This window comes from Gymnoscopelus braueri (genome assembly GCF_963280865.1).
Source record: "Gymnoscopelus braueri genome assembly, chromosome: 7".
Lineage (NCBI taxonomy): Eukaryota > Metazoa > Chordata > Actinopteri > Myctophiformes > Myctophidae > Gymnoscopelus > Gymnoscopelus braueri.
The window spans coordinates 30,289,343-30,300,860 of NC_137608.1; the positions used below are offsets into that span (position 1 = coordinate 30,289,343).

Below are 11,518 nucleotides of genomic sequence, written 5' to 3' on the forward strand. Positions count from 1 at the left end.
AATATTTCTCCGCCCCCATCTGAAAATATGACTTTGTGTTGTTAAAATGTTTCAAAAAGAATCTTTCTTGCGACGCGTTGTCAGTTGGTAGATCGACTATTTTCAAAAAAAGAGGGGGGGAAATCCTGCAATATTCTTTTGGGCTAGTTTTCATAGACCTTGTTCCTTATTCCTCTCGCAGAATCTGGCAACAATGGCTGTGGGCTTGTAGATGTAGACCCGCTATTTTTGTCATACGCCACCGTCGTACGCCAGAGTAAATAGTAGGCAGGCATCCACCCTGATAACCAACTTCTTCGCAGCGCTCGTTTTCCCAACATCGGTTACGGCAGGCGGGCGGGAGTTCTTTTGGAGAGCTAAATTATTATAATATTGGAAACCCAGTGCTGTCGCGCATTGTTTGGGGGAACATGACGTACACGTGTTTTCGAAGCGCAATGCAAGACGTTAAAATTAAGAACACTATTTGAGCGAGTTAGAACTTGGAGGCAACGCGTGACAAGGCTGCTGACGGACATAACGACGCAACATACAGTGAAGGCGACAGACAGACAGACAGACAGGCTAGGAGTGAGGAAGAGGATTCTTCAAGTTAGCACCAACAACTAGCAACACTGACAAGTAGTTGTTGTTGTCCGACGGGGCGAGTTGAAAACTTCCACACAATAAACCGGAGTTGAAGCTGTATTTTCAGTTCATCATCCAACGAGCTCGCAACGATGAGCTTCCTATTGTAAGTATTTTAATGTACTGTGTGGGTTAGCTAGCCACGCATTAAACCCAAAGCAAGACAGTTCGTGTTAAACATTACTTAAGCTAACTGGAACTAGTCTTTTCCCCGACATTGATCACTGCATTGCGCTGCTGTGTTGACAAGTTATTCCCTTTTTATGATTGAAAAACTATTAGAGTAACGCAAATGAACCATAACGTTTATTTTCTTGGCATGCCAAGTGATCTACTAGATTACTGGATCGGTAACGCTAGCAAGTGCCAGCTAACGTTGAATTTTGATCGATAATGTTTAAGGATGGAGGAGGGTATAATGTTGTTTTACTTTTGCCAACGATCCTATCGATGGATATATATACTTAACACAGAAACGTTACCAAAGATAATCACTGGTCAACTAATTGACTGACTTATTTCTGGATTTAGTCGTCATTACCTTATATTGTAAACAAGTTAACCCAAAAGTTATGCAGCCTATCTTTAACTGAATTGCGTCCATGATCATAACAATTAAACATCAGTTTAATGTTATACAAAAAGTTTCTGGAACAGCTGTGGCTGAGAGAGGAAAGAGGAAGGGTCTTCGACTACTGAAACATGTCATGAGACAGAAACACCATCCACTATTCTGTTTCGTTTCGTAACTTGTTTGCCTTCACTGTTGTTTCTTTGCAGTGGCAGTCGCTCATCCAAGACCTTCAAGCCGAAAAAGAACATCCCAGAGGGCTCCCATCAGTATGAGCTGTTGAAACATGCTGAAGCAACCCTAGGGAGTGGGAACTTGAGACAGGCTGTAATGCTACCTGAGGGAGAAGACCTCAATGAGTGGATTGCTGTGAACAGTGAGTTGATGCTTATAATTAACCTTGTATTAAGAACTAGCATTCTATTGGCAGGGGTTGACATTAAGGGAAATATGTGACTTGTCTTTTCAAGATCAATGGCCCCACCATTGTTACCACTTGACCGTAACATTACTTTTGAATCAACACGACAGTCAAGAGTTGAACCTTGTAATGGAAAAATTGAGAAATGGAAACATTAATTGAAAATGCATTCTAAATTGGAAGATATTTAAAAAAAATATTTTAAGCCTGAAACTGTCTCGCATTGACATGTAGGCTACACAGCATTTGGTTCTTTTGCTGCCTTCTGCCTTTTCATACACATGCGTGTGAGAAATTTGTTTTTATGGGGGTCAAACCCTGTGGAGTGTTCTGCTAGTCAGCCTTGAAGAGTGGAGAATTCCTACAATAAACACCCCACAACCTCACATCTGCTCCCTATTCTATACCATGTGCAAATATTAATACTATATTTGAATACTAATATACTAACTAGTTACTATACATTTCTATAAAGTAATTGTTCATTATTAGATTATTAAAATAATTATATTCTGGTTACTGTAAAGAAATACCCGTCCCAGACTCCCATATTGATTGGCAGGAGGGGGAAATGACTGCTATGATCATGTTTTTATAATGTACTTGCCTGTCGTTGTCAGGAAGAAGTAGAAATATGTCTATAGGCTACTGTCAGTGTTTTTTTGACTGGGGTGGCATGGCACAAGTGGGGCACTGACTTATGCAGGGATGGAATGAAGTATGAGCGCATGCACACAGACACAGTGTCTGAAGAATAGCATGCATTGGCTCTGTGCATATCTGTAATCCCAAGTTTTCAGAAGGTGGCATACCGGTTTCCTGTTCCGGTTAATTCTCCCATAGCTTCGTTTGATTGGCTCGGCAACAGCTTTGAACCGGTGTAACAGCCAAAGAATATACCCCCAGCCAAACTATACCCGGGGGTTAAAGTGGGCTAGTGTAGTGTTTTATACCCTGGGGTATATTCTGGGCTAGTTCTGGTTTATATCCGGGATGTGCTGGCCTACTTTAACCCCGGGTATAATTTGGCCTGGGGTATATTTTTGGCTGTTAGACCTGAAACGCATGAAGCCCTTACTTATGTGTGAAGCTTTTAGTGTGCACAAGCAGTGCTTTGACTTGTAGCCAAATTTTCTTCAACTGTTAGAAGAAGCTTAGCAGTCAGTAGTTGCTTACCTTGTGGTGTGGTTGGCATAAGAATTAGTCAAGTTGACACAAGACATCATTGTTGTGTGTGGGATGGTACTTAATCATGTCTATCCTCAATTTCAGCGGTGGATTTTTTCAACCAGATCAATATGCTTTATGGCACCATAACAGAGTTCTGCACAGAGACCAGCTGCTCTGTGATGTCTGCTGGACCAAGGTAACCACTTTGAATACAATGCTTTTTGCAGGTTGGCAATGTTCAATTTCACATTGACAACCGTTGTCTGCTGCGATCACCCAACTTAGAGGAAATGTAATCTAAAGTATAATGAGTTACTGGGAATGGTTTTCTGTTGCATTGTTACTTTACTAGACTCAGATTGAGGTCAAACATGGACAAATGGTTCGGTTCTCTGGTAATTCTTAATGTTGAGGACAATTCTTATAATAAGTGAGTATGTATGCAAAATGAACATCAGGCAAATATTTTCTTATGATTGTGCAATTGTTAGTGAATCAGAATAATTCGAAATTGACAGGCACATTCCTCCAGATCTTAACACATTGACTGCCAGAGTTTATTCATAATGTACTCACCCCTGTGCCAGCAATTTGCGTGTTTTTTAATTTTTTTGTTTTGTAATTTTTCATTCAAATACATTCTCTGATTGTGTTGTCAAGCACCTACGATTGTTCCACCAGTAGAGAGCAGCACATCCAAACATTGATCACCTCGCTCACCCCCTCCCAAACAGGCCCACCTCATATCCGGTCATTCAAAGGATGTGACGTTTTCGACAATTCCCGGCCCGCTGATCGGCCTGAAAACGACGTGATACACTACGACGATGGCTGTTAGTCACCCGGACCAAAGAAAATAGAAGTTGAGCTGTCCGTTTGTCTTTTCTACCGTGTGAAAAACCGTGTTTTTCCTTATTCTGGCCGAAAATCACCGGAGAAAAACAACGTGACCCGGAAATGATTTTTTTTTTTTACATCCGGCTCCGGGTGAGTGTGACGTAAGTGGAAAACGAAAGTGTTGATGAGAAATAAACACAGCCGTGCGATCACAGATTAAACAATGAAAATTCAAAAGAACGTGTAAACAGGCTCTTATGAATCCTGGCACTCAAGCGATGGATTTGAAAGAACGTGTAGACGGGATCTTGGCACTGTATGTGTTAAATAGCGTAATACCACGCCCCAACCTCTCAATAGACACCAGGGTCGTCTTCGCAATGGAATAGGGACCTGTTAACATGGTGGAGTGAAAAGGTTAACCTGTCTTGGCATGCCCGGGGGTGCATTGGTCAAGGCATTTGAATTACAGTGGTTATAATCATAGTCATAGACATAGACATAGTTGTGGACAGACGTCACATGGTGGTCTGCACAGGAGTCATTTTTCTGTGTGCATGGATCTGTGTGCGACCTGTCCATGGGAAAGGTTGGGGGTTGTGGCTTTGAGTACATGAAAACCATACATTAAACCGTACTTGAAACTTGGAAAAAAAACTTGGTTCCTTCTTTTTGACACTGTTAAGCCCAGTCCAACCAATGATTCGCAACGCAACCGTTGAAACTTGCACACAGTTGCAGCGGTCTGTGCAGATTTAGGATTCTGTTGCAAGTGGTTGCAGTTGCAACTTATTGTGTTGCGAATCATTGTTGTGGACTTTGTTTAAGTGGGAACAAGCTAATATTTTAATACTAAATATTACTTCATTAGTCTAATGATCATGTTTATTATCACCAATACCAAATTAGCAATTATATACAGAAATCCTGACAATTAACATAATAGCCTACTGTGTACATTTAACAATTATATTGAAGTATTGTTTGCTATTTTAAACCTATTTTTACTACCAATAATATTCTTAGATACATTTTCATTTATTTTTGAAGACAATGGAATCTATACATGTATGTGTGGTCTGAGTCATTTCTAAATTTGTTCGTAGAGTAAGAACAAATTAAAGTAAGAATATATTGAAGAATGTTGTATAAAACATTGTATGCAGGGTTTAAGCTCTGATCTGTGCTTTACAGATGATGAATGAGGCCCAATATTCCCATAATCTAGAGCAGGGGTTTTCAACTGATTTTGACCCAGGGACCACCATCCTGACTAAGAGCAACCTGGGGACCACCACTATTGTGCGTGGTGGGTCCATCATATATACCCACCCCACACAATAGTGGTGGGGGGTTAATGCACCACAGGGAGCTGGAGAAAATAGCTATAATATCAATATAATATCTAATAAAATACAGTGATTCTGTTTGAATATGATGGAATATGATTAAGGATTACTGTGATTATGGTAAGCTCACATTTCATATCACACACACGATACAGTAAGAACTCCTGTATGTTATTAAAAGTAAAACAAATAAAATAAAACGTTTTTTAAGAAACTTTATTTTTTATTTTTTTATGCATGGCCAGGGACCACCTGCAATATGGTCCGCGGACCACCGGTTGAAAACCCCTGATCTAGAGGAACAGTTGCATGTTGTCAGGCGACATCGTTCAGATAACCTGGAGGTACAGTCACGCAGACTAAAGATCCTATAACCCAGAGGGACAGTCAAGTTGTAGTTGGCAACTACAGTTAGTTTTAGTTAGCTATTCAGCTACCAAAGTGTTCAGAAGTGTTCGGCAGCAGATTTGAACTGGAAACTCAAATGACACCTTTATGTGTGTTTACCGAGCTAATCAAATGAAGCTATGGGAAAATGAACCGAAACACAGGTATGCCATCATTTGGATACCCGGGACTACAGTCATGCACAGTGCCTAATCACTGGGCAGGGTCTCTGCAGATACAGAGCCTATCAATGGGCCATAAGAAATTATTGTAAGGAGGATGTCTGTATATCACTCAGTCTGCAAATTTGGCAACCAGAGTGTGCTGAAGTGGTTCACCTATGTACACCTCTTTAGTTACGTTTTTATGCTCAGTAATGTATACCTGCAGGAAAGTCCATGTTAACAGGCTTATAGTTCTACAACCCTGTTAATTGGTCTATTGTTTCAACTGGGATGCTCCTGTCTGCCACCCTGTGTTTTTTCTTTCCTGAATGGTGTCAATGACACATAATCAAACGATCCTGTCAGTGTGAATAAAGAGCCTAAACGGAAGCTCCTCTCCGTGATTCTTTTACCGGAGTCACACAGCCAGTGTTCGCCAGCTCTAATTCAGCACATCCTTAAAGGCCCTAGACCTCTAGTTCAATACCTGTAAACGAAAATGCTAGAAATTGTTGTATTTAAAAACTTAAAATGTGAAATATGTTATGGCATATGACTCCACTTAATGTCATTAGCAGCAGCTACATTTTGGGGATTATCCGAGAACCAAACCATGCATTGCCACTTCATGTGATTTAGACCATTCTTGAGGTAAGGAATCATCTGAACATCACATGAACGAAACAAAACGGGCATTATAGTTTGCATGCAGTCCCTGTAGAGGCTGTCTTGTTAGAGTCTTGAGTTGGTACTTCCCCTGTTTTCTGGCCTCCTGACTGTCTGTAATCGAGAGGAAGAAACCTGGCTTTGCTTCCTGTTGACACAGTCACAATGAAGAACGTCACTGTAGAGCCTCTTCTCTTTCCCCTACTGCTGTTTTTAGCTGCTAATATAGCACAACAAATGTCTTGTGTGTTAAGTCTGCAACCAGTGTATGTTTTGCATGTGGAAATAGAGGCATGCCATGTGTGGAGATGTGACTTTTTTAATATGTGAAACAAATCTCTTAACAGAATAGAAGTTTGATTATAAACTGTTCATGCTGTAATCCCTCTCTCCTCTTTATTTAAATTGCCTGAGGGCCTCATGTCCCGTTTCAAGTGTATTATTTTGTAAGTATTATAATGACAGACACAAGCTATTAAATATCACAGTATTTCTCTTCGCAAATCAAATTCATAGTTGGCATATTTTTTATTGTACAGCATATTTGCAGTGAATGAGAACACAGTGGGCAATGGAACATAAACTATGTTAATCATTTCATTCAAACTCAATTTTAGGAAAAGGTAATGCCCATACCGGTATATATTTATATAGGTTACAAACCATGTCTGGTTTTACATTGTCACGATCAATCATAAAAAGTATCTGATGCCCTGTGGAACAGTTGTAACCTTCCTTAAACTTTCATCTGAGACCATTTCTATCTTTTTGTCTAGATATGAATACCACTGGGCTGATGGAACTAATATTAAGAAGCCCATCAAATGCTCTGCTCCCAAGTACATTGACTACTTGATGACCTGGGTACAGGACCAACTGGATGATGAGACACTTTTTCCTTCCAAAATCGGTGAGTTGCATTTAATGTTTAGATTAAATGGATACACTTGCTTCTAGGCAAATGAAATGGTCATTGGCTAATTATTGTTGTGTGACAACTAGGCTGTTTAGTTGCTGTACCATTTCACCTATTTAGATTTTTACAGTAGAAGGACCATTGTATTATTTTTTTACATATTATATACATAAATCAATGAAATGATCTATGATAGCACAGCACACTAAACTTATCTGAACATACTCCTTACTTGTTTAATGTAATACTCAATTTAATTGTTAAGCATTTTCCCTGGTTAGCCTGTGTTCCTGAAGAATTTGATCAGCAAGGTGATATTGCAGTCTAACATGTGACTATTCTGATTTTTATTGTCTATCCAAAAAAGGATATACAAAGATTATGCTTGCTTCTAATGGCTCCATATTACAATGTCACATTTTCCCTTTGTGTTTTGCTGTTTCCCCTGGGTTATGTAAAGGGTAATCACCACAGAGTTGTGAGGAGGTAATGAAAAATCCAGAAACACCACCAGAACTCTTCTTCAACTAGCTCTGCTTGTCCAAGAAAATCAGGGACTTTGGTCAAGGCTCTAATTGACATAACCATTCTGTGTCTGTAGGAGTGCCGTTTCCCAAGAATTTCATGTCTGTGGCCAAGACCATCCTGAAACGTCTTTTCAGGGTTTATGCCCACATCTACCACCAGCATTTTGACTCAGTGATGCAACTGCAGGAGGAGGCCCATCTTAACACCTCGTTCAAGCACTTCATTTTCTTTGTTCAGGTGAGACTACCACACATTCTAATCAAGTTTAATAGTTTGATGTCATTTTGCAGGCAGAAAGTTAGCATCTCTTCTATTTGGTGTGTAGTCCAAAATCCCTATGAAACTACTATGAATGGAATGTTTTTAATCAGCATGGCTCCTCCTCCTCCAGTAAGGCCTCAGACTTTACGATCAGAATGGGTGACAATGTTATCCCAAGGAAAGAATATATTACCTATCTGACCCCTCCAAATTATTTGGCGACCCCTCTGTGAAATCGCCCTACTTTTGGGGGTGGGTTCTCAATACTGATCTCAATATGGACCCATTGTGAGTGTAAGTGTTGCCATAATCATGTAACAGAGGCACAGCCATGACAGTAATGGTACAAAAAATGTTTTTAAAAATACATTTTCTTTCGGTTTCACCCAAGTGTTTCCTTATTTATTTTTGGTATCGGACAATAGTTTTCCATTCGGTCCATCCCTACTCCCTACCCTCCTTCAAAACCGCCATAAAGGAGCACCTGTCTGCAATTTGCAACTGGACCTAGACAAGTCTTCTAGCTTGCCAAAAGAAATTACCCCCCTCTGTTTTTCTGTAAATATACTTTTAATGCTCCTAGTATTGATACTTTCTTGTATAGTATTGTATGTCTTTAAATGTCTTGATGAATTGAATACATAGGACCACAATGGAAACAAGCCCTCATGTTTTTTGTGTTATCATTTTAGCATTATTGTATAACTGTACCCCTGTACCTTTTGCAAACTGTTAATAAAGTATTCAATAAATCAATCGATGCCGCAAGTGCATAAGTCCTAATATTGTGGCACCAATGGGGTCATTATTATTTAGCCAACTATACAGACCCTCAATACTATTTTACGAATGATAGACTTATAATTTGTGTATTTTTGTCAATTTGTAGGAGTTCAACCTCATTGATCGGCGCGAGCTTGCTCCCCTGCAGGACTTGATCGAAAAGCTTGGATCCAAGGACAGATAAACACATGACCACGCATTTCCTTTTTTTTATGCTTTGAATTTCATTCTCTCCCTCTCTGCGACTGCTACCTCTGACTTCTGGTCTCAAATCTTAAACTTAGTGCCTTGTTCTTTTCACTTCCCTTTTCTGGATATTTTACTGTACGTTCTCTTTAATTCTTGTTTTTCTTTTTCTGTCTTCTTTTTCATTCTAGTCATTCTAGATGAGATATCAGAGTGTAGTATAATAAAATATTGTTGTCAGGATTTTGGTTAACAATTTGGTAATAGGGACCTACTGATCTTTCCGTTGGACCAAGGGATTTCAAGATTTGAAATAAAACAGTTTTTGTTTTGTTTTTTTAGTTTGCATATAGTGCTTGAATTGTCTAAATCATTTCACATACCTTTTGGTTATTGATGAGCAATTTTTGTTTTGAGTTTTTTAGCTATTATAATGACCAAAATGTTCCATTTCAGAAGATACTGTTGTATCTGCTTTCTTCATGAACAATTAGAGAGCAACAGGGAAAATTTAGAGAGGGGATGATTATGTCAATAGACATTAGACACGGTTCACACTCATGGCATTGACATTTTTCTTTTTGTTGACTTGAAGTCAGATGGTTATGAAAGATTCCACTGTTTGTTTTTCATCTTCTAGTTTACCTGTTGTGACCTAATGATGCGTCTGATAATTTAGGGGGGTGTCTGCAACTAAACACTTTACAAAACCAACATTCAAGTATGGCAGGTGGGCAGGGTTAATTCTTGACAAAACTACAGTATTTCACCACCATGTAGACTAGGCTGCTCATGTCTCAACATGAATAGCTTCTTGGAAAAACTTGAGTGTTTGCATTTATCTGCATTTATTACCAAAAGGATCAGAGGTGGTGGAGTGTAGTCAGGAAGAGACAAAAAACGAAAAATTGGGAAGGATTCACTAAAGCAAATGCAAGACTGTGGACAGCATTTTGTCCCACCTCCTACTTTAGGTTCTTCTGAAACGGTATGAATGACAAAACCGTCTGATATAAACGGACGTCGGGTCATACAAAAAAGTTTGTTTGAAGCATTTCTTCTGAATTTGGTCATGCAATATTCTTAATAAATGTGATTGAAATGGCATAACAAAAGGTTTTATTAATAATGACACTGAAACTTCAGAAAACTATATTCATAACAGATTTGTATTTTTTTTTACTATGAAAAAAATATTTACCTTACCCACTTAAAAGTTATATCAGAAACCCAACAAGGTGTTGTATGATTTAAAGGAAAAGCTTATGTGAAAATGAAAAGTCACATTGCTTAATGCAAGATTTGTTTCAATCCATTTCTGTGGTCCCTATTAATTATGGGACTCTTGATGGTCTGTCCCTTGAATGCTGGTACTTAGTTTTAACATTTTTGTTTTCCATAATATAAATATGTTCCCCTCAGTCTTCAGGAATGTGAAATCCAGTAATAACTTATCTTGCACCTCTGCATAACAAGGATGAATGACATGAGATGTATGTAGTTTTTCCATTGATGTGTTATTTGTCCAGTGCAATTGCCATTGTCATTTCCTGTGCTCAATTCTGGCTAAAACAGCAGGACTGTTTGCTGTGCCATTTTAATGTAACTTTATTTCCACATTCACAGACTCAATTTATTTGCAGTGTCACAGGAGGGGAGAATGAACAGGTGCATTATGCAAAGTCACATTAGAACCAATGTCAGACAATCATGAGTAACATTAACAGATGACTTTAAAAAAGATGTTTAGATAATTCAGTACTCCACAGAACCCAAACAATGTGACTAAATTGTGTATTTGATATCACTTTGTGAAAACACCGTCTTTAGGCCTGAGTGAAACAATAGTTCAAAAGATTTTGCATAATTTTATGTGTTGGTCTTACCTTTAGTTTTCATTGGATGAAACTCATTTCAAACAGTGCTAGGTCGTTTTCACGATTTTAATATATATATACTACTACTGTATTTTAATCTACAGTAGTCATAAAGGAAATGTATTGCTTTTCTCCCTAAATTTCATTTGGAAACTTTTGTGACTTGGGAGTTACATTTCAAATTTCACGGTAGACTTATTTGATTGAAACAACATAAGGGCTTTGGAAAAAGATGAAATGTTTTATATATTTGCAATTGTCATATCTTGGGGTGATTTTGATGGAAGAGAATGGGGGCTCGTTTGAACTGTCCAAATATTTGCTGTAAATATGATCAGTGTTTTTACCTGAACAAAACTGTGCCTTACAATTATTAAAATGTCTGAAGTGACAGTATTCGTAGATTGAATTTGAAACATTAATAAACGGTGAAAGGACACGACTGCACTTGTGTGTGTGTGAGTGTGTGAGTGTGTGCGCGCGCGTGCATGCGTGTGCGCTGCGTGTGGTGCTTCGGGTTCTCCCCGGCTACATTGACGAACGCACCAGAAATATCTTTCACCCAGTGTTGCCATGCCATGTGTTATAAGCGACTTTTTCTATAAAGTTGCGGGTAAATAAATATTGGTGGTTGGTTGCGTTTTTTTGGGCTTGTTTCTAAAGTGTAGTTGCTTATTTTGATTTGATTTGAATTATTTTGAAAAGCAAAACCACATGGTTGCAGGCAGCAGTTCGAAGATCACACAAGAAAGTCCTGAGACTTATTTCCATTGAG

General features: G+C 38.7%; 1 protein-coding gene across 1 annotated transcript; it reads left to right on the forward strand.

Annotated features, from left to right (window-relative positions):
• Positions 1-283: 283 nt before the first annotated feature.
• On the forward strand, positions 284-11,185 carry mob1a (MOB kinase activator 1A). Its single transcript, XM_080433334.1, has 6 exons — positions 284-733; positions 1,408-1,574; positions 2,892-2,985; positions 6,969-7,102; positions 7,710-7,873; positions 8,787-11,185. Exons 1-6 carry the CDS (start codon positions 720-722, stop codon positions 8,862-8,864), a joined length of 651 nt encoding a protein of 216 aa, XP_080289460.1. The 5' UTR covers positions 284-719; the 3' UTR covers positions 8,865-11,185.
• Positions 11,186-11,518: the final 333 nt, after the last annotated feature.